We start from the raw sequence: 24764 nt of genomic DNA on the forward strand, positions 1-24764 counted from the left end.
AAGAGGCGCAATTCAAATATAAACCAGGAGCACAGAGTTGAGTTAGAATCATAGAATATTAGGGTTGGAAGAGACCTCAGGAGGTCATCTCATCCAATCCCCTATTCAAAGCAGGACCAACACCAACTAACTCATCCCAGCCAAGGCTTTGTCAAACCGGGCCTTAAAAATCTCTAAGGATGGAGATTCCACCACCTCCCTAGGTAACCCATTCCAGTGCTTCACCACCCTCCTAGTGATATAGTGTTTCCTGATATCCAACTAGACCTCCGCCACTGCAACTTGAGACCATTGCTTCTTGTTCTGTCATCTGCCACCACTGAGAACAGCTGAGCTCCATCCTCTTTGGAACCCCCTTTCTGGTAATTGAAGGTTGCTATCAAATCCCGCTTCACTCTTCTCTTCTGCAGACTAAACAAGCCCAGTTCCCTCAGCCTCTCCTCATAAGTCATGTGCCCCAACCCCATAATAATTTTCGTTGCCCTCCGCTGGACATTCTCTGATTTGTCCACATCCCTCCTGTAGTGGGGGGACCAAAACTGGACGCAGTACTCCAGGTGCAGCCTCACCAGTGCCAAATAGAGGGGAATAATCACTTCCCTCGATCTGCTAGCAATGCTCCTACTAATACAGCCCAATATGCCACTAGCCTTCTTGGCAACAAGGGCACACTGCTGACTCACATCCAGCTTCTCGTCCACTGTAATCCCCAGGTCCTTTTCTGCAGAACTGCTGCTTAGACAGTCGGTCCCCAGCCTGTAGCGGCACATGGGATTCTTCCTTCCTAAGTGCAGGACTCTGCACTTTTCCTTGTTGAACCTCATCAGATTTCTTTTGGCCCAATCCTCCAATTTGTCTAGGTCACTCTGGACCCTAATCCCTACCCTCCATCGTATCTACCTCTCCCCCAAGTTTAGTGTCATCTGCAAACTTGCTGACGGTGCAATTAATCCCATCATCCAGATCATTAATAAAGATGTTGAACAAAACCGGCCCTAGGACCGACCTCTGGGGCACTCTGCTTGATACCAGCTGCCAACTAGACATCGAGCTGTTGGTCACTAAATTTGCTTAAGAACTTTTGGTAAAAATTTGCATTTATAGTTAGAATAAAGTACATTTTCTTTGTAGTCATTGCCATATAATGCAACATTATGCGATGTGGAGTGATCAAGTAGTGAAAGTCACTTTGAAATATGTTATGTACAAGGAGGCAGACTTAAGGTGATGGGAACTTCCTGTGTTCAGTGCAGTTCAAATCTCAACCTTAATATTGTATTGACATAACTTTTTGCATATATTTACTTTTGGGGTTTTGCTGCAATTTGCAAAAAAATAAAAACATTTAAAAAAGTGCACCGAAATATTTTTAAAAACAGTATCTTCTAGAGCAGAATGTTACTGCAGTGGAATCATATCTTCTACAGATCTTAAAGCTTTGTTCATTTTTGTTCACCAATTCTCTCCATTCTTAAACAGCAGTTATCTTTTTGTGCAGTTTAATTCTTAAACTGATTATTATTCAAGCAAGAATAAACGACTCTTGTAACTACTTATGTGAATAGAGCATAGTACAGGAAAGCAAACATCAAATCAAGTACGATTGTTCTTTATGAAGAATCCACTTAGCTGTCAAGAGTTTGTAATGTTTCCACTTAGCTGTCAAGAGTTTTGTAATGCCATACAGTGCACATTTTCTGGTCAGCCATGAACCCTCCAGTTTCCCAATTAATGTTCTTCCAACAATTATCAATAGTTTTCCTGCACTGTTGGGGTGCACTGGCAGAAGTGTGGGGTGCAGAAAGGTTGGAGTACAGGGACTTGAGGTGTAGTGGCACTGCTGGGGCTGCAGGGGCTTGGGGTGCACTGGCAGAGCTGGAGGCACATTGGGGGTTGAGGTGCACTGACAGAGCTGGGGTATGTCATACCTCTTGCCTTCCCTCACTGAAGCCCCAAATCCCTCTCCTCCTATTTTCCCCATTCCCCCACCTTCTAATACCCCTCCCCTTCCAGGAAACATTCACATGTCTATTGTTTTCCCAGAAATTACTTGGATTGAATTCCCCCCAAAATAAAATTGCCACCCATTACTCACAAATTGTAGAAACCTTTCACCATTCAGTTCAAAACTCCTTTTTGTCATAGGTTAGAATAGATGCATTAACTGAAGGATGAATTCATAGCAAGCCAAAGGACTGTTCATTCATCAGTCATTAATACCTTAGTTTAACAGTACCAGCAGAAGGAAACCATGTGGCTTTTTTTGGGGGGGGGGGGCGGAGGCGTGACGGGTCCGGCACCGCAGCGCCCCTTTGTGGCAGGGGTGGATGGGGTGTCGGGGCCTCGCCGCTCTTACTTTCCTACGCCTGTCCTGTAAGGGCATTCCAACATGGCCTAATGGCCAGTTTCCCTGTGCTCGCCCCTTAGTCGGGGTAGCGGGACCTAACGACTTGAGTCCATGGGTCGCCCTGTGTCCCCCTCGCAAGCGGGGTGGTGCGGCCTAGCGGCCAGAGTCTATACCATCCCCCTCACAAGCGGGGGTGGTGCGGCCTAGCGGCCGGACTCTAGATAACTCGCCCCACACGTCAAGGCAGTGTGGCCCAACGGCCCGAGTCCATATAACTCCCTCTCAGTCAGGGAAGTGTATCCCAGGGGTGGGGACCTGGGCCCGCCCTCTCCACCAGGTCCCGACCCAGGGCTCTCCTATTGGCAGGATTTCCCCATGCACTTAGCTCGGCAGGGATCCGCCCGCAACATGCTGAGCGTCAGTGCAGCTTGAAAGGTGCCCGTCTCTAAAATGCCCCTAGGTCACTTCTTTCCCTCAATGTCATCTTCTCCACTCCGGGTAGGGGGGGATCCTCCGGTCCGTCCCCTCCTGCCAAGACCTCTGTCTGGGATGTTGGGTGTGTCCCGGCTTGGTTGGCCCCTGGATCCGGGAGCTTTGGGTGTGCCTCCTTCTCCTCCAGTGGTCAGCCCAGACTGAGCACCTTTGCAGGCTTTTATACCTATTCTCCAGTTGGAGCATGCCCAGCAGGGCTTCCAGGGCGGGGCTTTCTCTCCCAGAAAGGAAGGGTGTTAACCCCTGCGATACCAGTGCGGGGCCACTCAGCCCCGTCACAGGGGGGAAGGAGTTGTAGCTGAGGGATTCCTTGGTCAAATGATCCCAAATTTGGATCACTTATGCTGTCCTGCACCCACATGAGGCTCACCAAATTACAAAGCAGTCCGATTAACTGTTCGTATTTTAAAGCACTTACAAGAGTTGAACTTCTAAGCATTCAAAATGGCAGGAATGGAAACTCTCAGGCCGTTTTTCTGTATTGTTACATGAGCAGTGTTAAAATGTACATTTTCCTAAATACTGTTCTCAAATTGAGTCCCACCAAAGATGTAGTGGATACCATGCATTACCTTGGATAAAACTCAACAGAATGGGACAATTTGATCCGCATCACATTAATCAGTTGATCTCCAGCTCTGGGCAAAAAACCCCCCAAACATCTACAATTTTTTTAAAATGTTAATTTTGTCAGGGCTTATATCTCTGGAAACCCTGGCTCAAATGACTCCAGATGACTAACCCTACCCTATACCCTCCTGAGGCACACCAAATTTTAAAGAAAATCTGACTAAGCCTGTCGATTTTAGAAGAGTTAGAAAGGTACACCTTTAAACAGATGTCATGATGCAAACTTAACTATAGTGGCACTCCCACACCACTGTAATCATTGTTACCACAGCATTATAAACAAAATCTAACACAGATGTAAAGGTAATAAATTCCATAGCCTGGTCAGCATTTATTTAAACATCTTGTACAAAGGTGTTGGATTAAATCCTTCATACAATATGAATGAAAATACACTAATATTTTATGAGAAGTTTTATTTTTATGTAAAACTCACCCAACCACTCGAGGCTTGTCTTTTACAGAACAATAAAGCTGCCTCTCCTAAATACTGTGGTACTGAAAAGAACAGAATAAGTGTTAGGGTCATGATGCCTTAGTTAGAAGCAGCATTTTCATTACCATGCCACTGAATATATCAGCTACCAGGCATCCAACTGTTATGGGTTCGATTTAGTTTATAACACGAGATGTCAAATAACATAGGTTTAATCAATTTATGAGTAAAAGACAAAACAAACAGCATAATATAGAAAGGAAGGCCAATATGCGGTCAGCCAATCCGGGACACCACAATGCAGCTGCTCAGCTGTCTCAAAAGTTGCAGAAAAAGCCTAACCCCTCTGGGATGTTTTCAACAAACAGAAGATTTCACAATTTCTTTGAATTACTTTAAATCTAATACATCTTTCTTATATATATTGTTTGACGTGTTTTCAAAGCCAAAGTGATGCCCATAATGGTCTGTACCTGGATTGATGGGGCATATTTTGTAAGACACACATTTAACACTCTTTACACAAACCCTGCACATAATCAGGACAGAGATTTGCAACAGTTTCTTATCTTTGTTTTGAACATTTGTGATAAATGAAGGGGAGAGGGGCTAGCTCCCTTTTATGGACACCCAGCCAGCCAGCTAGCTATAAAATCCCTCTTAGTAGCTGTTCTCTACTTGTTTTACCTGTAAAGGGTTAAAAAGTCTCTCTGCTATGTATAGGTAAAAGGAAGTGACTGGGCATCTGGCCAAAAGAGCCAATGGGAAGGCTAGAACTTTTTGAAATTGAAACAAGACTCCTCTTTTGTCTGTCTGTGTTGTTCTCCTGGGGAGAGGGGAACAGAGCAGCAATGCTGTAAGAAGCTTTGGGCCAGGTATGAAAAATCATCTGTATCATACCTAGAAAAACTACTCATTTGAAACCCCAGATATGTAAGTAGATCAGGAAATGTCTAGGAAGACGCAATTAGGTTATCTCTTTTATTTCTTTATTTACATTCCTGGTTAATAGCTCTGTTTTGAGAGAGCTCAGTTTTGCAAATGTTCAGTATAATTCCATTCCTTTTAGGTGGAGCTATACCAGCAGCATAAGCAATGTATGTAACTAAAACTTTCCAAGCAGTGTTTTTCCACTTTGCCTTTGGCCTCGCTGCAAAGCACTTGTTTTGTTTTAATTTGGTCAATACAGCCATTTAAATAAACAGTAGCTACTTATGTTTCTAAATTATCTGTTACCAGTCAAGAAAGATCTTGGCGGATTATCATGGATAATTTTCTGAAAACATCCACTCAGTGTGCATTGCAGTGAAAAAAGCTAACAGAATGTTAGGAACCATTTGGAAAGGGATAGAAAATAAGATAGTAAATAGCATAATGCCACTATATAAATCTATGGTATGCCCACACCTTGAATATTGTGTGCACTTCTGGTTGCCCCATCTCAAAAAAGATATATTAGAATAGGAAAAGGTACAGAGAATGACAACAAAAATGATTAAAGGTATGGAACAGCTTTCCTCTGAGGAGAAATTAAAAAGACAGGGACTTTTCAGCTTGGAAAAGAGACAACTAAGTCGGGGGGAATATGATAGAGGTCTATAAAGTCATGAATGGTGTGGAAAAAGTGAATAAGGAAGTGTTATTTCCTCCTTCACATAACACAAGAACAAGTGGTCATCCAATGAAATTAATAGTCAGCAGGTTTAAAACAAACAAAAAGGACTGACTTCTTCACACACGGCACAGTAAACCTGTGGAACTCATTGCCAGGGGATGTTGTGAAGGCCAAAATTATGACTGGATTCAAAAAAGAATTAGGTAAGTTCATGAAGGATAGGTCAATGAATGGCTATTAGGCAAGAAGGTCAGGCATGCAACCCCATGCTGCGAGTGTCGCTAGCCTCCGACTGCCAAATGCTGCAAGTGTACAACAGGGCATGGATCACTTGATGACTGCCTGGTTCATTCTCTCTGAAGCACCTTGGCATTGGCCACTGTCAGAAGACAGGATATTGGACTAGATGGACCATTGGTCTGACCTAGTATGGCCATTCTTATGTTTCAGTATGACTAATTATTTTGCAGTACCGATTGTAAAGCAGACCTGGGAAGGTGAGGCTGCCATTGTTGAATATTATAGTGATTATGCAGAGACCTCCATTCCTACTATAGATTTAGGAGTACCTAATACTGAAAGAGGTAAGCTTCTAATATTATCTTTGCAGAAAGTTTCATTGTATGAGTATGATAAGTTTTCAAGGTGAAATGTCTATTCAGTGTATAGTAAGTTATGCTGAAGTGTTACATTTTTGTAACACAGTCCCCTGGAAGTAAAAATAAACTAAAAATTCTTCCTACTAACCACACAAAACAAGAGAAGGTGGGAGAATACAGTTCCTTTGGACAGAATCATTTTCTTATGATTTGGTGCCTAGTTACTATGGAAGTGGACACAGTACAAATGCCTGACTGGACAGTTTTCTGCCTGTTGAAATGTTTCCTTCTGCCACCACTATTCTATCAGTCTTGTGATGAACAAGGTTGTTACAGGTTTCAGAGTAGCAGCCGTGTTAGTCTGTGTCCGCAAAAAGAAAAGGAGTACATGTGGCACCTTAGAGACTAACAAATTTATTTGAGCATAAGCTTTTGTGAGATACAGCTCACGAAAGCTTATGCTCAAATAAGGTTGTTACAATAGCAGTGTCAGAATGATACATTCATAACAGAAGACCTTATATGATGCTAACTATGATGTAGCATGAAGCACTTACAAAATGGTTTCAAAGTAATATGTAAAAAGAAAAGGAGTACTAGTGGCACCAATTGGTTAGTCTCTAAGGTGCCACTAGTACTCCTTTTCTTTTTGCGAATACAGACTAACACGGCTGCTACTCTGAAAGTAATATGTGCCTACATCTAGTACGCCTGTGTTTTTAAACATTAAAACTAAATGGAAAAATCAAACAGTATTTTCTCTGAGCATGTAACATAGTAGTTTAAAGTAATAATTTGGGGTGCCCTTGAACAGAAAAAAGCTTTCGATACTATGGCTTCAGTGGTTTGTTCATTCTCATTTTCTTACACCAAGTGAAGTGCGTGAAAGAAGGCATTTCTCTTCACTGGATAGCATAGAACTGGAAACATTTGCTGTAAATCCATTTTTATTATGTTAATGGATTCAAAAAATAAGTAAAGATAAATAGAGGTTCTCAATGCCAAGAGGAAAGAAAAGAGAAGTTTTTAACCAAAAATATTCTGCTGTGTGTCAAAAAATGTTTTTGTTGAAAAAAATCCCAACTATAATACCTCAATCTTATTTGTTTATTTATTACAAGACACATTAATAGTGTTAATTGCTTCTGAAATGCTTCTGAAATATCTCTCCTGAACACAAGTGATTTTTAGTGAGTATTAGTGGTTTACAGTTTGATCTTCCTGGAAGACATTTTTAGCTTTAACTAAGCTTGTATGACACTTTATTTCTCTTGCCATTTTGATTCTAATCAAGAACATCTCACTTACCAGCTGTAAAACATTGCTTTGTATTAAATTCTAAAGCTTTTGCTAAGAAGCTATCAGGAGCCATGATTTAATCTGAGTTAATGCCTATACATTTGATTATTCCATTGATTGGTTGTGCCTACTCAAGTCTTAAAAAAACAAATCTAAAACAAATCCCCCAGCAGGCCAGTGGTAGACCAGGGAATAGAACCCAGGTGTCTGGAATCATAGTCTAGTGCCCTACTCTGTAGGCCACATTGCATCATAGAAAGCAGCCTCTTGTGGATCACATCCAAATTGAAAGCACTCTCTACAATACAAATTGAAATTTGGATCCTTGGCTCCTTTGCCAGTTTGCCATTATCTGCAAAAACATGTTTCCACACCTTGGTCAATACTGTATTATCTAGTAAAGTGTATCATTCAGTTTAATTTATAAATAATTGTACACACACACACACACACACACACACACACACACACACACACTCTCTCTCTCTCTCTCTCTCTCTCTGTCTGTCTCTCAAAAACAATGTACGTCCTTTCTCTTATTCGTCCCCCTTTTAGGTCATTGTGGGAAGACTTTTGCCATTTTGGAAAGATTTTTGAATCACAGCTCTTCCAAAACACCATGGTTAGTCATTGTGGATGATGACACCTTAATAAGGTACAAATTACAGTATTTCAGAAATACTGCTCTTAATTTGTATTAATAAGAGTTTTAGAAATATTTATTTTTATTTATACTCCAATAAATAGGAGCACTATCTTTTGCTCCATATATTCCTGGATTCCTTTTAAAAATACAGTTTACTCATATAAAATCTCCTATAACAAATAATTTATACACATAATAATCTGTCACTACTTTGAAAATGTGACAGTCATACGTTGCAATCTGTTGATAAAAGAGCATATAAGGCATTAGCTGGTTGTGACTAACTTTAAGTTAACACATTTTCTAATACAGTGCATTTTCCTGATGTGGAGTAGATCCCAGAGGATGAGGGCTCCAAACCCATACTTAGTCCTAACAGCCAACCATACCTATGTCTAGGGCTTGGCTTTGTTAGGAAATTATCATGTTCGAACCTAGAATCTAATTTTCTAAAAAAGAAAAGCCCTAGAAATGTTTACTGTATGTCTCTTTCAAAGTAGATTAGTAAAGTATATTTTGTTATTGCTTTCAAAGAAATATCAAGTCGGTAATTTGAACAGTCATGCAGAAGCGGAAAAATACACATTTACTACTTTACATTCAACACATTTTGAAGGGAAATTAGTGCTGCAGAACTCACATGGAGTAATGGTGATCCCACAGTGATGAATGAGGAATAAATTAAATTTCCTGTTTTGTTGAAAAATACAAATTGTCAAAACCAAAGTGTTTTGCAGAACACCTTGAGTTTAACAACCTTTTGTTGAATCACAGGCAGGCTTCTATCAGAACCCTGTGTGGTTTCCTGGGGCTGCTGGGGAGCCTGGGCTTTTAGGGTCTGTGGACTGCCCCAGAGCCAGGGACTCCAGGGTTTGTAGCTCGGGAGCAGCCCTGCCCTGCGACCTGCTCCAAAAAACGCAGTGCTTCCAGGATCTACAGCTGTGGAGCAGTCCCACCATGTCTCAGGGCTTCCAGGCCACCATGAAGCTAGGAGCCTAGAAGTCCTGGGACCCAGGTTCTAACAGGGCTCAGCTCCCAACTTGACAGAAGGAGCTTCGGGCTCTAGAGGCTTCCAGGTTCAGTGCCATGGAGTCAGGAGCCTGAAAGTCCTGGTACGGACTGCCTAGAGAGTTTAGGGAGTCGGCTGATCCAGCAGTCTGGAAGCTCTGAAGCCCCAGCTCAAGACAATCTGCATAGTGGGTCTGTCCAGGCGCTACAGACCCTAGAAGGCCCAGCAACTACTAATTGAAAAATTGATACAATTGTTGTCAGTTTCATCTCTCCTGTTCAGTGGTAGGTAGGAGTGAAACTGACAAGAATGTCTGTTTCACCCAGCATTTGCCAAGGTCATAGGAAGCATTTTTTGTTCAGAAACACAATGTTTTCAAATAAAATGTTTCAGACTCCCCAGTTCATGTGTAATTCTCAAATTAGACTGAAACCAGATTTCAAAATATCAAAAATTCCCATGAACCAAAAATTCCAGCTTTTGGACAGTTCATGCCTAATTAAATGAAGCTTAGCAAGTAGCAGGGTCAGTGTGCTATTACTAAGGCTATGTTTAGGTCATGGAAGTCACAGAAGTCATGGAATCCGTGACTTCCAGAGGCCACCCTGATATTCTCTGCTTCAGCCTCAAGGGCCGAGGGACTGGAGCTGACAGCCAGCAGGGCCCCGAGAGGCTTCCAGTGACAGCAAGAGCCTCCTCATCAGGCCCCCCCTGCAAGGTTCCAGCAACAGGCAACAGCCTCCAGAGGGGGCCCTCCTCAGGGTTCCGGCAACGGGCAACAGCCTTGCGTGGGGGGCGCCTTGAGTGAGCGATTGTGGGTGTCCCATTTTCTGTTTGGGAAATATGGTCACCCTGCAGCTTCCAGCTGCCTCGGGCACAGGGGGAACCCCACAGCTCCCAGTCACCACATTGGCGGGGGAAACCATGTAGCCGCAGCAGGAAAAGTCACAGAAAGGTCACGGCTTCCGTGAATTTTTGTATATTGCCCGTGACCTATCCATGACTTTTAGTAAAAATAACCATGACCAAAATCTTAGCCTTAGCTATTACCTTTCAAAAAAAGAAATCCAGGACAAGATTGAACCAATTAAGAAGCGTGACTCAAAAGTTCTGATTAAAACTGGATTTGATACATGTGGCAGAAAATTAGATCAGCATGTTGAAAGATGGTGAATCTGTAACAATTGGCACTTGTTGAGATAGAAAATGAACTTACATTGCTTCTGTGACACTGAGATACAAGAGAACAGGCAAAGCAATCAGATATCAGCATCATGGGCCCCTGAACATGAGGAAAAATGGGTCAAGACAACAACAACATTCTTAAGGTTAAATCATATGACAAAAGAGGAATTTGCGAAGGGCTCGCTATAAGTAATGAGTTTGTTACAGCTGAATTTGCCAGTTACCATACAAGGAAGAGGAGACATTCTACAGACTCTGTATAGGAAAGAGAAATATATGGATTATAAAAATAACAAGATTGCTATAACCTAGTGATGAGAATTGAAAATCAGAAAAAATAAGTTTGTCACAGCCCCAATAAAAATCAATCGAGTGTTAGGAGTTGATTTATTATTTGGTATCCTGGTAAACTGAAGATTACATGTCAATAATAATTTTACCCTTCCGACTGGAAACTGTGGACTAGACTGAAATATTGTAACAAAAGATGGCTAGTTTTTAATGGTACTGATTTAAGTGACTCTTAGATTGCATAATAAAGTTGAATTTTTAGCCCATTTACATTGCAAGGAACTAGTTTGATAGCACCTACCATCATCTGTACTATAGTAATTTCTCAGCATATTTTCCACACCAGATCACAAAAACTGATGCTCATTACTTTGGAGATTACTGTAAAAAAAAAATCACATAATTCCTCATTCTTTTTGACTGAACAAAAGAAAGGACGGGAATTAAAAAGGGAAGAGAATTTAATTATAGCTAATAGATAGCTATTGAAATCTTAATTCTATATGGTATGACTACACTATGATCAATGAAGCTATTATCCAAAGACTGTGTTAATGTTTTGGGGGAGGATATAGTGACTGTGAAGTAAGAATTTTAACAAGTGTTCCAGTTTGTTACCTGTGTTGATGAAAAATCATTTGACAAGAGAGATTCCAACTCTGGTTTAGAGAATGAATAATTCAGTTACAAAATCCAGATGTAATTATTCTACCTTTATAGCAATTTTGAAATGATTTATTAAGCTGTTAAAGGTATCTCTTTTCTCTAAGTACTTTGTGGGATACATCACAACCAGTTTTAAGAGATAAAGGAGTAGTTCAAAAGTATAAAGATATTGCATATAAAGTATGGAAATAGAGGTTATAAAAAGAAGTAGAAATAGAGGTTTAAAAAGAAAAATAGTAGTAAACAGGTTTAGAACCAGACTATTTAGTGTTTAATAGTACCTTACACCATACATATGGAGCAAAGCGCTACCCATTGTGCATAAAGGTATTGAATCTGCCGTTTGAAAGGTCGGGGGAACAGCTTTTAAAACAATAGGATCAGATGATTTTTTTTAAAAGAAAAAAATATGGAATGTTTTTATATATACACACATGCAATGATTCTTGTCCATAGTTTGTGGTTGAACTAGAGCAGTGGTTCTCAACCAGGGGTCTGCATACCCCTGGGGGGTAAACAGAGGTCTTCTAAGGGGCACATCAGCTCATCTAGATATTTGCCTAGTTTTACAACAGGCTACATAAAAAAGCACTAGTGAAGTCAGTACAAACTAAAATATCGTACAGACAAACTGAGAAAGTAAGCAATTTTTCAGAAATAGTGTTCTGTGACACTTTTGTATTGCTATGTCTGATTTTGCAAGCAAATAGTTTGTAAGTGAGATAAACTTGGGGTACACAAGACAAATCAGACTCCTGAAAGGGGTAAAGTAGTGTGGAAGAAAAGGGGGGAGGGATAGCTCAGTGGTTTGAGCATTAGCCTGCTAAACCCAAGGTTGTGAGTTCAGTCCTTGAGGGGGCCATTTAGGGATCAGGGCAAAAATTGGGGATTGATCTTGCTTTGAGCTGGGGGTTGGACTAGATGACCTCCTGAGGTCCCTTCCAACCCTGATATTCTATGATTCTAAGAGTTGAGAACCACTGAACTAGAGCACCCTTTTTGCAATTTGTGTTAGTTTAGCTGTAAAATCACTTTAGAGTAGCATGAAGAGGCCCAAGCAAGGACTGTCTTTGCTTTGGGATCCTGATCCTACTTAGGACTCTTGTTGTTACTGTCATATAAATAACAATAATAAAATAAGACCAATTTTGGTACAGATCACTGCAGTACTCTGTTAGCCTTTCAGTCTTCGAAAATTCTGCCTCTCCACCCTTCTTTCAGTGTAGTCTGGAAAAATCCAAGTATACTTTAAAATTGAAGACTCAGTGTTGCTGCAGAACTAATTGTTTCTTTTGATAAATGTTTCATGAACAATCTAGTTAATCATTTGAAGTATTATGAATTATTTTTCAAAGGAAATGGCCTAATTAGCTTTAAACTTCCATTACCAAGTTCAGATTGCCTGTCTATATCTGATTTAATATATTTTTAATAAAATGGACTCTCATTTTAGTATCTTTAGGCTCCGGAAATTACTCAGCTGCTATGACCCAAATGAACCAGTGTTTCTTGGAGAGCGTTATGGCTACGGATTGGGAACAGGAGGATATAGTTATATCACTGGCGGAGGAGGGTAACTTACTTTATTTCAAATCCTACTGAGAGCTGACTAAACCACTCACTCTTCCAGTGCAAATGTTTTGGAATATTAGAGATAACAAAGAGGTGACAAGAATAATATTGTTTTATCACGTGATATAATGTAAAAAGAAAAGGAGTACTTATGGCACCTTAGAGACTAACCAATTTATTTGAGCATAAGCTTTCGTGAGCTAAAGCTCACTTCATGGGATGCATACTGTGGAAAGTATAGAAGATCTTTTTATACACACAAAGCATGAAAAAATGGGTGTTTACCACTACAAAAGGCTGTAGCTCACGAAAGCTTATGCTCAAATAAATTGGTTAGTCTCTAAGGTGCCACAAGTACTCCTTTTCTTTTCGCGAATACAGACTAACACGGCTGTTACTCTGAAACATGATATAATGTAGTGGAAGTAAAAAGGAGGGGGGGGGCTTAGAGCACAGTTATTGCCTTTGTTGAGGGAGCATCCCTCTCCCTCTTTGTTTGTCTAGGGTGTGAGTGAAAGTGATTGTCTTCCTTTTGTTTTTTTAACTCATGTTCTGAAGAGGTAGGTGAGCGAGTTCTTTAGTGTTGGTATCAATGGAAGATAGTTTCTCATGCAGAGAGATCACTGCAGATAGATTGTCCAGTCCTTATGGTTGAGAACTATAGTTTCCCAGTGGATCTGGTGAATGATTTGGGTTTCAGCTTAATATATCCATGATCTTCTAGGTTGATCCAAATAACATTAGTGAGACCCATCACTTGTGGTTCTGATCTCTGTCCATTTTGTTTGTTGGGTAGTTGTAGATCCATTATTCTATTTTGATCCATTATTCAGTCCCATGCTCTGAATGCCCTTAAAACACATAAAATTGGTATTCTCCAGGAAAAAAAAAAATATTATACTAACTCAGTAGACTGTTCATGTGTCCATAAATAAGTAAGACCAATTGGCTGGCATTTTCATTGTCTTGCATAGTGTGGGAATATGCCTATCATTCTTAATTATGCAGAGTTTACCCCTTTCTTAAGAAACCATCTTTTGACGCTGGAGTGCTTGCCAGTTACCAACAGATTTTTTTATATTTTCTGTTGTTTGTTCTGCGATACTGTTTTTCTATACCTTCAAGAAGCATCAGAGCTTTCTGATACTCAGGTCTGTGAAGATATGTATATAAGATAGCTCACTTCTCCTTCATATCCCTGTTTATTGTTGAGGATATTTCTTGGGAGGTAGTGAGTAAAGTTAAAGATCTTGTATCACTTTGACCATGCCCTTTCTGTTATCAAGTAGTGAGTGGGTTTTTAAATTTGCTAACTTTATACTATTTACTTTATTCTTCTATGACAACTTTTCAACAGCAACACATGCTATTCTAGTCACAAGGCATGGTTATTATAACTCCCTTTTTTCCAAGGTTCTCAATATAGTTGCTCCTTTGCTTGCAAATTGATCATAATACAGCAACATGACTGGTCATGATTATATTTTGCCTGTGCTCTACTCTTTTTCCTGTTTGCCTGCCAGATTGACCTTAAATTGGCACTGCTGTTTCTAAAGCCTTTAACAACAGTGATCCTGGCAATATTCAAAACTTATTCCTTGAATTTTGTATTGGATGTATCGGAGTCTACACACCAGCTGCCATTTAAGGATACTTCATTAAATACTTTTTATAATTGCATTTTTATTAGATAGTTTCAGAGGAGGGAAAAAGAGATGAGTATTCAGTTCATATAAAAACACACACAGCTTCAAACAAAAGACTAAATTATGTAAGTACAGGATTTCTGAATACTCTATATGTCCTATGTATACTCGCCATTCCTCCAAACGGAGTTCTCCCCTCACCCTGCATCAAGAAATAATGTGTGGAGGTAAGGGACAAGTAAGGATCACTAGCAAGTAAAATGTTGGGTAATTAAGATTTTCTGTAATTAAATAAATCACATCATAATTTGATCTTACTATTTAGAATAAATATGTCTCAGAAAAATCTTCATTAAGAATTCAAGCCTGAATGCTATCTTCTCACATCTTTCAGTTTCCCAAATACTGTACACCAGTGGACTACATTCCATGTTGTGATTTTATTCCACTGAGCAAGATTTAATAAATGGAAATTGTTTACAGTTATTCAACTATATTGCTAATGAGTGTCTCATACTTTGTTTGCTTTTATTGTTTAGGATGGTTTTCAGCAGAGAAGCAATTCAAAAACTACTTGCTAGTAAATGCCAGTGTTACAGCAATGATGCTCCAGATGATATGGTCCTTGGAATGTGTTTCAGTGGTTTAGGAATCCCCATAACACATTGTCCACTTTTCCATCAGGTGAGAGACACATTTTTACAAGTATTGAAAATTGATATTTATTTAACTTATTCATTTAAAGTGCACCCAACTCCTTAAAATCCCATATAAATTGGACTATACCAATAATTTTAAACTGTCTCAATCTCAGACATTCCCACTACAACCCCCGCCTCGCTCACCCCTTCCACCCAGAGAAAGTCTGATAAAACAGATAAAATAGATTTTAAAAAATGTAAAATGTGGGCAAATATCCATTTTAATAGTGCTACAGAGGTGTCTGAGTCCCACTTCCCCGGCAATGACAAGGATTTAGGACTAAATTTAGCTAGTTAGGCACCTAGTGGGATTTTCTAAAATGATGAAGTGCCTAAGTCTGATTGGAAGTGCTTTTGAAAATACTATTCTGTGTCTGTCTGCCTCTTTAGGCACCTAACTACCTTTAAAAATCTGGCCCTTAAATACTGCAACGATGGGTCCTATAGAAAAACCCCAGATACATGAATATTTACAAACTCTAACAGTAGTCTCATCCTATCTATATTTGCTACGGGAAAGTCTTAAAAGTTGAGGAAGTAGAGTGGCAGGCACAAGAGCAAGCGAAAGTAAAAAGGGGGAGAAGGTCATGTGGTATGGAGGTAGGAGAAGATATGCTGTTTAAAAGGATCCAAATTGTACATATTTTGGAAATGTTTTTGAGGGGAGAGTACCCAAGACTCCCATCTGATTCACAGATTTAAAATCTCCAGAAAATTTAATTCCTTGTTTTGTCATCGGTGTACCTAACCATTTTTTCTAGTTTATTTAATTTATAAAATTTAGCAAAATTGAAATCCATCCTCATTTGTTACATTATTTCATATCACCTTTAGTTTATAAACCTATTCAGATATTCTTTCAGAAGGCTAATATCAAAAAAATTCCAAAGTTCACAATGCTTTAAGACCGCTTACCTCCTGGACATTTTGTCAACTTTCCTAACAGATCAATTAATGATTTTGATTCCTTGTAGATCTGCGATGTGACTTTTTGCCAGGAAATCATCTTTTTAGATTACTACATACCAATAAAAAATTGGTAAAAATACCTTTTTCCATCGTCAGACATTTGATTCCTGATGATAGAGCAAGCAAAATATGAATGATTATCATTTTTTATTTCCTAAAATTAATGGCTACCTGTACTATATTTTTTAAATAGGTGTAAATATATATTTAATTATATAGGGTCACATTGTGTCTTATTCTGTATGCTCAGGCAACAAGTAAGAAGGCATAAAGTGCTCTTTTCCTTCTTAGTGCAAGTGTGCTGTACCACTGATTGCTGCATATGTGGATAAACAGTCTCCACAGAGCTGCAGCATTCTCCACTCACACAGATGGGTGAAGGAGCAGTGGAGCCTTGTCTCTGCCCATCAGTGTGCCCAGCAGTCTAGTTATGCAAGGGCATGGGGAGTATATGCTGCAACAAGTATAGATAGACTGACCCATCGCAGTTTACTTCCTCACAGGAGTAGCAGGGAGGAGGGGCAATAGATTGTGACTCCTTGAGTTACAGACTCCCTCTTGGGTTCCTGTCTGCAACAACTCTGCCCTTTACTCTGGGACAGATTGCAAACTGATGATCAGGCTGGACACACAACAGGCTGCTATGTTTAGACACACATGCTTGGCTTATATGCTCTTAAACTCCTCTTGCTCCCTAGGTAGGCTTCAGGCACCACCTCTGGCTTAGCATTTGGGCACTGTAAAAAATATCTAACTAGCACGGTTGGTGATAATTGTATACAGTAATTGAGTCCCCAGAGCATGAAATAAAGGAAAATAGAGAAAGCGCAATCAGGAGAGTAGTATATAAGCATCTATGATGATATACAGAGTCATACATTTTAAGTCAGAGTTATCTAAAGTAATCTGAAATATAAAGAATGTTGTAATTAATACAGATGCAGTTAAAGCAAATTTGTTCCTTATCAAACAGCAGAGGGTTTATATAAATTTCAAAGTAAAACTACTGAAAGAGGGTTTTTTGCCAGGCTCAAGTGAGAGTAGTTCAATAATTGTCTATGTCAAAATAAATTTCTTAAGGTCATCAAATCCATAGATATTCTCCAATGCTGAGATTTTCAAAGTGCCTCAGGGTATTAGACTCCCTCTTGGCTCTTCAGTGGTTGTTTTGTTTTTTAAATAACTTAAATATCAAAGAAGAAAATCCCAAGAACAGGATTTTGTTAATGTCAAATTGTATTACCTGATTGTAGGAAAGGAATATACAAAGTATGGCATGAAAGCGCTATGGAGCATTCATTAATACATCCATCAGTAATGAAAGCATACAATAGCTTGTAAATCAATTTTTAGCTTAGCTTCCTTAATATGCTGTTCTCCTTTTCTCTTATGTTTGTTACTGTAGAAAAAGAAAAACATTTTTACATTAGTTATTTCTTTGTCAGCAAGACACTAAAGTGTTGAGAGAGAATAAAATCTTATTTTGGGAGTTTATATACATTTTTACTGAAATCCTCTTTAGTATAAATCTAATTGCAAAGGACGAATTTAAATATTTTAATCGGAACAACTGCAATTGAAACCTGTTTTACATAAGTGCTTTGCTCATATTCCATTGAATTCTTGTAGGGAAAATCATAGAATCACAGAAGATTAGGGTTGGAAGAGACCTCAGAAGGTCTAGACCAACCCCCAGTTCAAAGCAGGACCAACACCAACTAAATCATCCCACCCAGCCAAGGCTTTGTCAAACTGGGCCTTAAAAACCTTTAAGGATGGAGACACCACCTCCCTAGGTAACCCATTCCAGTGCTTCACCACCCTCCTAGTGAAATAGTTAAAAGAAAAGGAGTACTTGTGGCACCTTAGAGACTGACAAATTTATTTGAGCATAAGCTTTCGTGAGCTACAGCTGACTTCATCCGATGCATTCAGTGAAATAGTGTTTCCTAATAGACCTCCCCCACTACAATTTGAGACCATTGCTCCTTGTTCGGTCATCTGCCACCACTGAGAACAGCCGAGCTACATCCTCTTTGGAACCCCCTTTCACATAGTTGAAGGCTGCTATCAAATCCCGCTTCACTCTTCTCTTCTGCAGACTAAACAAGCCCAGTTCCCTCAGCCTCTCCTCATAAGTCATGTGTCCCAGCCCCTTGATCATTTTCGTTGCCCTCCACTGGACTCTCTCCAGTTTGTCCACATCCTTTCTGTAGTGGGGGGCCCAACACTGGAGGCAATACTCCAGATGTGGCCTCACCAGTGCAGAATAGAGGGGAATAATCACTTCCCTCGATCTGCTGGCAATGCTCCTATTGAAGCAGCCTTATATGCCATTAGCCTTCTTGACAACAAGGGCACACTGCTGACTCCTATCCAGCTTCTCATCCACTGTAATCCCCAGGTCCTTTTCTGCAGAACTGCTGCTTAGCCAGTCGGTCCCCAGCCTGTAGCGGTGCATGGGATTCTTCCTTCCTAAGTGCAGGACTCTGCACTGTGCCTTGTTGAACTTCATCAGATTTCTTTTGGCCCAATCCTCCAATTTGTCTAGGTCACTCTGGACCCTATCCCTACCCCCCAGCATATCTACCTCTCCCCCCAAAAGTTTTTTTTAACAAACAAAAGTGAATACTTCTGTTGCACTGAGAAGTCAGCCACATTTGGGTTGGTTTTGATTCTGTCTCCTTGAATGTAGCTGACAAAGGGTAACAATGTGAAGATATCTGGCAAAGGAGTAATATCTCCTGGAATCAGTTATCTTTTTCATCATAAGAGCCTCACATTTTCACAATTACTCTGTATGGTGGTAGCGTCTTGGACTTATTATCCTGCCACATTGACAGTTCTGGCATCCAGCATTTAGAACTGGAGCAAAAAGAATGACCCTAACCTTAGGTTTCTCTTCGTAGAATCCAAGCAGTGCATAAAATAGGGACATATTATAAAATGTTTCCTCCCCAATTTTAAAACAAGTTTCTGTCATTTGGCCCAAAATTACTTACCCTAATAGCAGTCCTCTGTTTGATCCTATATATGTGCCAATGTTCAAACAAACACTATATGCACTTATTTCAGTGCAGGATCATATTGTGTGTGTTTGTTTAAAAAAATTAAAATATTTTAATTTAATTTTACTAGATTTGTTGTGAATGTTAGAGGCCTAAAGGTATGCAATGTCCTTTTTTACACAAAGAAACACAATGTGGTCCTGCACTGAAATAAGAGTGCACAGTGTTTTGGTCTATATATTGGCATGTATGTAAGGGATCATATGAGGGAATGCTACTATGGTAAATAATTTTGGGCCAGATCACAGAAATTTGTGACTAGGTTGGGTGTTGAGACAAGAATGAGAGATATCAACGTATGCCATGCAAACTGTCCCTTATGGTAAACATACCACACAGCCATAGCCAATAGCTATAACCAATAGATCCTGCAAGTTATTCCATGCAGGCAAACCATATGCCCATAGATGGACTGTTGAACAAAAATGTATACAAAAAACAAGTTACAGGATCACAAAATAATAACCAAACAAAATAAAAAACACAGCAATTTTCAGCTGATGTGACCACATAGTGATGTTGGAGGTAAGATTGACTTTCAACATTTTTTAAATTATAGTACATACTGAAAAACCTATATTAAAAGAAAACTATTTTGGACTTTAGTGCAAAGTCAAATGCTAAAAATTAGGAAATGCCAGATTTATGGTTGCCCATATAACCTTAATTCTACCTCTTTGTGCATCCATGCTATGCACTGAAACCCTGATCCTGTACAGAAAATAAATGGGTGCAAGATAAAGCCTTGGATGAGATGGGAGTCCTGTTAAAAAACTTTATATAATAATGTACTTAAACACTGTATCATAATGCTTATTTGCAAGGGAGAAGATTTGAGATTACACAGGCAACCACAAATGTGGCATTTCTTAACTTTAAAGTGTTGGTCTTTACAACCTTTGCAACCTTTTCTTAACATTTTTAATGTAGTTTCCTATGTTTTTCTTAAAAGGAAGAATGTGAAAATAAATATATTATGTACAATTGTAATAACAACCCCCATACAGACACAAAATCATGCATCAGCAGGAGCATTTGAACCCTGACCTTTCAGCCTGCAGCACAGACTTCAACCATTTGACAGGAAAAACTGTGATCCTAAAGAAGAATATGCTTGAGGGGATTGTTGTTGAGAGCTCAGACTGTCTTTCCCTTTCCTCCCAGGAAGGACCTGAGGGAGCTCTTGTTATATGGTGCCCTCACAGTGGGGATGTGGGTTGCTGGGGCCAGAGCCTGCCTCAGCATTCCTCTTGCTGCCCCACGTCCCGCAGCTGCTCCTGCAGCTCCAAAGCATTTAAAAATCAGTATTGCAGCAGTTGTAGCAGCACTTCAGAATGCTTGTGTTTAGTTATTATTTTGGCATTCTGTCAAAAATTTCCTGAGGAAACGCAAGTGAGAGAAGAGAAATGACAATTTTCAAAAATCTCTCAGCAAAACTTAAATGGAATTTCATAGGACAAAGAAAAGAGACTTCTCTAGCCCAAGGGCTTTCCTCCTGCCCCAATTCAAAGGTGTGCTGCATCAACATAAAAGCTTCTCAAAAAAGGGTTGTAAGAATCTTTTGTGGTGGAATGTGTTAGGCAACCTACGTGTGTGTGTGTGTGTGTGTGTGTATATGTGTATATATATATTGAGAGCAATTAGCTTCTAGCAACCCCTAAAATAAAGCTATAAAAAGTTAATGCTAGTTTTGGGATTATCTGGGATAAGAAGGTCTGGAGTTGAGTTGTGAATAAAGAAAACAACTAGAAAAAGTACTTGGCATGGATTTTTTCACTAAGTTTTATTTGTTTTTGGTGTGCCTGGCCAGTTAAGATTATCCCTCATTTCCATGTCTGTCATATTCCCAACTTGGCAAAGACTGAAATCAGATAGTCATGAAATAATTTCAATATGATAATTTCTAAACTGGCAGGTCCCCTCAAAACAAACAAACTGACTATGAGTTCATTCTATATTATTTTAAACTTTTGCAGCTTGGTACAACATGAAAAATGTAATTGAAAACATAATACAAACATTTTGTGAAAATATTCTAGCTGTTTCCCTCTACTTTTACATGTTATAACAAGGGCCGTTGATTAATCGCAGTTAACACGTGATTAACTCAAAAAAATTAATCTCAATTTTAATTACACTTTAAACAATTGAAATGTATTAAATATTTTTAGATGTTTTTCTACATTTTCAAATATATTGATTTCAATTACAACACAGAATACAAAGTGTCCAGAGGTCTATTATTATTTTTCATTACAAATATTTGCACTGTAAAAATGATAAACAAAAGAAATAGTATTTTTGAATTCACCTCATACAAGTACTGTAGTGTAATCTCTTTATTGTGAAAGTGCAATTTACAGATATATCTATTTTTTGTTACATAACTGCATCCCCAAAAACAATATAAAACTTTTGAGCCTACAAGTCCACTCAGTCCTACTTCTTGTTCAGCCAGTCGCTAAGATAAACAAGTTTGTTTACATTTACAGGAGCTAATGCTACCCACTTCTTATTTACAGTGTCAGCTGAAAGTGAGAAAAAGGCAATTCTGGAGCCGGCTTTGCAAGATATTTACGTTCCAGATATGTTAAACATTCATATGCCCCTACATGCTTCGGCCACCATTCCAGAGGACATGCTTCCATGCTGATAACGCTTGTTAAAAAAATAATGCGTTAATTAAATGTGACTGAACTCCTTGGGGGAGAATTGTATGTCTCCTGCTCAGTTTTATCCGCATTCTGCCATATATTTCATGTTCTAGCAATCTTGGATGACGCCCCAGCACATGTTGTTCGTTTTAAGAACACTTTCACCACAGATCTGACAAAATGCAAAGAAGGCACCAGTGTGAGATTTTTAAAGATAGCTAAAGCATTCGACCCAAGGTTTAAGAATCTGAAGTGCCTTCCAAAATCTGAGAGGGATGGGGTGTGGAGCATTCTCTCAGAAGTCTTAAAAGAGCAACACTCCAATGTGGAAACTACAGAACCCAAACCACCAAAAAAGAAAATCAGCCTTCTGCTGGAGGCACCTGACTTAGATGATGAAAATGAACATGCATCGGTCTGCACTTCTTTGGATTGTTATCGAGCAAAACCAGTCATCAGCATGGACACATGTCCTCTGGAATAGTGGTTGAAGCATGAAGGGACATAGGAATCTTCAGTGCATCTGGCGCGTAAATATCTTGTGACGCTGGCTACAACAGTGCTACACAAACACCTGTTCTCACTTTCAGGTGACATTGTAAACAAGAAGCAGGCAGCATTATCTGCTGCAAATGTAAAGAAACTTGTTTGTCTGAGCGATTGGCTGAACAAGAAGTAGGACTGAGTGTACTCATAGGCTCTAAAGTTTTCCATTGTTTTATTTTTGAATGCAGTTATTTTTTGTACATAATTCTACATTTGCACGTTCAACTTTCATGATAAAGAGATTGCACTACAATACTTGTATTAGGTGAATTGAAAAATACTATTTCTTTTGTTTTTTACAATGCAAATATTTGTAATAAAAAATATAAAGTGAACACTGTACACTTTGTATAGTGTTGTAATTGAAATCAATATATTTGAAAATGTAGAAAACACCCAAAATATTTAAATAAATGGTATTCTATTATTAACAGCGCGATTAATTTTTTTAATCACGTGACAACCCTAGTTATAACCTTGTCTAGCTGAGTAGTAGGACTCAAACACCATGATGATTGTAGTCCTTAAAAGTCAGATACATGAATATAGATTAATGCAAGCCAGTCAGTTTAATAGTACTATGTAAAAATGACTGCAATCATTATGGAATATTTTACAGTAATACTATATTACTGATGTCAAAACATTTGAGATGAGAAGTCTATTTAGTGATGATTCTTTATCCAAAATTCACTTTACTGTTCTAAAACATTTTTTAAACCAGTGAGAACTAGCATTTTTGTTTTATCCTCCCATCTTAGGCAAGACCAATGGACTATCCAAAGGACTACCTTGCTCACCAAATTCCAATATCATTTCACAAGCATTGGAACATTGATCCCGTGAAGGTGTATTTCACATGGCTGGCACCAAAGATGGAAGATTCATTTACTGAAAAGAAACAGAGACGTATTAGGGAAGATTTATAATATATAAAATATTTTAAATCTCAATAATGTACTGCAGATTAGTGAGAGACAGGCTGTACTGTAGTTTCGGTGTTGTGTTGTACTACTTGTCTGCTATATTGCATAGAACCCTAAATGTTTCAATCCATTACGTGTTACACTTGTTAGAAAAGGAAGAGGGAATCAGCTTGAGTGTGTGTGTGTGTGTGGTTTGAGGATTTATTGTTGGAAATACCTTGAGTTTTGAATCTTGTGACCATTGTATTTAACATTTTAAACATTGTATACAGTATTTGTGTGTGTTCCCGTTTGGAATTCTCTGTCAAACACCAGCAATTCACATTTCTCTTTTCCTCACTGTCTAATAGTGGCCTAAGTTCTATATTTAGGGGCCTAATTCTAAAAGGTACTGAATACCTACACTTCCCAATGACTTCAGAGGAACTTCTGGGTTCTTGAAATCAGTCAGAATCAGGCCTTAGGTAATGAAAGGGTAGGGTGGTGTGACTATTTTAACAAACAGTGGTCTGGAAGGAAAATGTCATGTACTGTACTTTGTATAGTTTCCAAATAGAGAAGTTGCGGATGCATGGGACAGATCCAAAGGAAGGTCTGGGATTCTTAAACTGATTACAAGATGTTGCCATGATTCATTAAAAAAAACCTAGGTGACAGTTTCTATCTTTGGCAAATATAAATGTTTGTCTCTTAAGGAATTTTGAAAATCTAATGTTTAGATATTTATAATGTGCATATCACCATAGTGTCTAAGTGCCAAGCTAAAAATTAGTTTGTAACATCCACAATTTATATCATCTGCAGTATACATAGTAAAAAAATACAACTAAGTAATATAATGCATATAATATTAACATGTAAAGAGTGCTGCATATTTGACTTTGTTTGTTTTCTATGTATGATTCAGTTTTGTAAAGATATTTGAATAAAATCTGGCTTTAGTATGTTCTAAACTAATTTTTATACAGTAAAGGATTTTTTCCTTTTAAGACAACAGCATATCGTGTATATATGCTGTTATCTAACTTTGCTTGCTATGTTGTAACCAAATGCAGGGTCTTAAAGCCATATTACTGAAATTGTTTATTTGTACACGTTTTACAATATTTTCTGTAGTTCAGCACTTGTTTCAGTTCCAAAGTAATGCAATACTTACTCCAAGTCTAAATGGGGAAGTAATTCGGTAATCACTGAGAAGTATGCACCTTTTGTGAACGTAGCTTGTGGATTTTTAAGCATTTGAACAGTGCTCACATTCATAGTGGTTTAGAAGAATGTTGATATAGGTGTAACCAACATAATGTAACTTTTTCTTACCAATATCAGTGCCTTGAACAGTAGACATTTCTACTGATACCAGAGCTACATTCTTTGGTACCGTGGATGTATTGTTAATTAGGTTTACTGTTTAGAACTGCGTGAGCCTAAAACAGAATAAAAACATACTTGTTTAGATTTTTGAGTGCA

At 38.8% G+C, this 24764-nt stretch overlaps 1 protein-coding gene across 11 annotated transcripts in view; it reads left to right on the forward strand.

Annotated features, from left to right (window-relative positions):
• The window catches only part of B3GLCT (beta 3-glucosyltransferase), a 141758-nt gene that overhangs the window by 112232 nt on the left and 4762 nt on the right, over positions 1-24764 (forward strand). For 4 of the 11 annotated variants that reach the window (XM_037892001.2, XM_037892007.2, XM_043531521.1 and 1 more), the window contains 5 exons: positions 5991-6104; positions 7974-8073; positions 12669-12788; positions 14973-15117; positions 23133-24755. In XM_037892001.2, coding sequence (XP_037747929.1) covers positions 5991-6104; positions 7974-8073; positions 12669-12788; positions 14973-15117; positions 23133-23300 — 647 coding nt within the window. In that variant the 3' untranslated portion in view covers positions 23301-24755. Of the gene's footprint in view, positions 1-5990; positions 6105-7973; positions 8074-12668; positions 12789-14972; positions 15118-16108; positions 17778-23132; positions 24756-24764 lie in introns of those variants that run through there. The other 7 variants (XM_043531527.1, XM_043531516.1, XM_037892018.2 and 4 more) reach the window with 7 other exon arrangements.

This window comes from Chelonia mydas, chromosome 1 (assembly GCF_015237465.2).
Source record: "Chelonia mydas isolate rCheMyd1 chromosome 1, rCheMyd1.pri.v2, whole genome shotgun sequence".
Taxonomy (NCBI): domain Eukaryota; kingdom Metazoa; phylum Chordata; order Testudines; family Cheloniidae; genus Chelonia; species Chelonia mydas.